The 2,861-nt window shown below is 49.1% G+C and overlaps 1 protein-coding gene across 1 annotated transcript in view; it reads left to right on the top strand.

Moving 5' to 3' along the window:
- Positions 1 to 2,465: 2,465 nt before the first annotated feature.
- The window catches only part of MSTN (myostatin), a 6,355-nt gene continuing 5,959 nt past the window's right edge, over positions 2,466 to 2,861 (top strand). Inside the window, exon 1 of the mRNA XM_006767067.2 lies at positions 2,466 to 2,850. Within this exon, the coding sequence (XP_006767130.1) occupies positions 2,478 to 2,850 (373 nt within the window). The 5' untranslated portion in view covers positions 2,466 to 2,477. The remainder of the gene's footprint in view (positions 2,851 to 2,861) is intronic.

Here is a 2,861-nt window from a genome sequence, read left to right as displayed (position 1 = left end):
AGCACGCCCTTCAGCTGGGTCTTGGGGGCCATTTATTGCAGCAGAATCGCCCCTGAAAAGGACACACCGACGTGAGGGAGATGGCACGAAGCGGGCTGCGAAGAGCACTGTGTCCAGCAGGGGAGCCGCGGCCAGGCCTGGTGACCCCCTGGGACCCGTGTCGGAGCCTCAGCATGCTCGCCACTCTGCCTGACCACGGAAGCCCCTGAATATCGACGTGGGGGTTAAAGATAAATCAGTCTTAGCAAGCGGCACACTGGCCACTATGGAATCCATGAGTAGGCGAGGCTGGCCATCTGGGGAAGCCACAGCCTCTGCTTATTTATCCGAGAAGCCAGAGCAGGACTGCAGCTCCCGCCGCCCGCCGAGGGCCGCCGGGAACATCTTGTTTGCCTCGCGGCCCGCGGGGTGGCCGTGCGCGACAGCCGTTGGCAGCTACCCCTGCGGCGGTTCTGGTTCCTGCGGAGGATAAATTTAAGCACAGCCCAAACCCCTCTGCGTGAAACAAAAACCAGGCACTCCGTCCTGTTATCAATCACTTGCGATATGACAGGCGCTGTATTCAGCAATTTACATGCATTATTAAGTTACACTCCCCAAAACTGCGCGGGGGCACCGACGGCGCTGGCACATCCATTATCGTGTAGTTAGCAGTGGCAGGTGAGACTTGAACTCAGGGCGGTGTGGCTCCAGAGCCCAGCTCCGCAATTCTAATTTTTTTTAAAAAGGTTCGACTACTCAAGTTATACTTAAGATAATATTACAAAGATTCATACGTTCAAAAATAAATTTACCAAACAAAGCCTTGTAAGCCTGGTCTCACATTGGCCTACAACAAGGAGGATCTGAAATCCTCTGGGCATCTGGCTTGTGTCTGGTTTTCCTTAATCTTTAACGATGGGCAGATCTAATGCATTATGTAAGGCCATTTTTTTTCTCAAGAGATGTAGATGCCTCTTAAGAATTTGATGAAAATGCATTAACTTTTCAGGCTACTGAGTTGCATTTTAGTGCACTGAGGCAGTAAGTTAGTGGACAATGTGCAAAGGTGGTAGCGACCTAAAATTAATAAATATTTGACAGGAACCACGGCACTCTCTTGGGGGAAAAAAAGTAACGGATTAGCTCTCTTAGGAGCCCTGAGCTTCCCCCAGAGGAGCTGGGGTGAAGGGGGAGGGGGCAGCCCTGCTTCTTGCTGGCGGGGCTGCTGGGCTCCTGGCCCCGAAGCTCAGGGGGTGAGTGTGAGCCCTGCAGGGGCCGCTCAGGTGTACAGCACAGAGCCCCACCTCTGCTCCCCGACCTCCCCCGCCTCGTCCCCCCACAAGCCCTGCCAGGTGTCTGCCCTCTGGTCAAAATGAGAAATGGCAAAGGGGTGCAAACCCATCACAGTACTGGGGGGAACGGGTGCCCTCTGACGGTGGAGCGTTTCCCTTGAGCACTCACAATATCCTGACATAATTTCTGGGGGACAGAGACCACATGTCTTGCTTTTACCACTGGCATCTGAGGCGGATGTAGTAGGTGCTATGTTGCTGGTCAGAAAGTCCACTACTTTTTTATTCTAAGTTCAGGAATTTTCTACTGGCTCACAATATGTTCTTGGTAATAAACTATGAAGCAGTACATCTTCTGAGAGATATTCGTCTGTAATTTTAGAATAGGAAATAACAATAGTAAATAATAATAAAAAATGAGCACAATTTTTATATGAATAAAATATATTAAATTATTTAAAAATAATTCCATGTGCACTATAACATTATGATAAGTATGATTTTCAACATGTGCTAAAAACGTAGTCAGGAAAAAAGTTTCTCAAATTAGAGCTGAAAACCTTTTATTAGTATGACAACCGTGACTTTTCTTCCAGGTCTTCCTAATTTAAATTTACATTCTCCTAATTCCACAGGACTGAAACTAATGTAATACAACAAATAATTTTTTTTTTACTTCAAATGCTTGCTTAAATAGCATACAATAATTTTTAATTCTTGAGGAAGTAACATTTCAGCTTGTAAAATATGAAGTGTAAACTGAGACTTACTTGTTTCAATTATAACTGAAGAGTCCCACGTGTACAGATGAATCAGACTGAAGTGCAGTTGATGTTATTGTTTACATACTTTCATTTCTCAACTGTTACCTCTCCCTCCGCTGATCTGTAGATTTCTTTCTTTTATGAAGCATGCAGATGCACCGGCCCGCCCTGGCCTGTAACAGAACACTGCTTGGTGACTTGTGACAGACAGGGTTTAACCTCTGACAGCGAGATTCATTGTGGAGCAGGAGCCAATCACAGGTCCTGACGACACTGGTCTCATCCGAGTCGGAATATAAAAAGCCACTTGGAAGACAGCGTGCAAGATTCCCTGGGTGGCCACTGGTGTCTCCGACTGTCCAGGCATTCCCCGTTGCTTGGCATTACTCAAAAGCAAAGGAGGAAAAGGAGCAGGAAAAGCCCGCACAGTTTCTACATCATGCAAAAGCTGCAAGTCTATGTGTCCATTTACCTGTTCATGCTGATCGTCGCCGGCCCCGTGGACCTGAGTGAGAACGGCGAGCAGAAAGGCGATGTGGAGAAAGAGGGGCCGTGCAACGCGTGCACCTGGAGGCAGAACACAAAGTCGTCCCGAATAGAAGCCATAAAGATCCAGATCCTCAGCAAACTGCGCCTGGAAACAGCGCCCAACATCAGCAAGGAAGCCATCCGGCAGCTCCTGCCCAGAGCCCCGCCGCTGCGGGAGCTCATTGACCAGGACGACGTGCAGCGCGACGGCGGCAGCGAGGGCTCCCTGGAGGAGGACGACTACCACGCCACCACGGAGACGGTCATCGCCATGCCCACAGCACGTGAGTAGCCG

This window comes from Myotis davidii, unplaced genomic scaffold (assembly GCF_000327345.1).
Source record: "Myotis davidii unplaced genomic scaffold, ASM32734v1 scaffold221, whole genome shotgun sequence".
Lineage (NCBI taxonomy): Eukaryota > Metazoa > Chordata > Mammalia > Chiroptera > Vespertilionidae > Myotis > Myotis davidii.
This window is presented reverse-complemented; position numbering and strand designations above follow the sequence as displayed.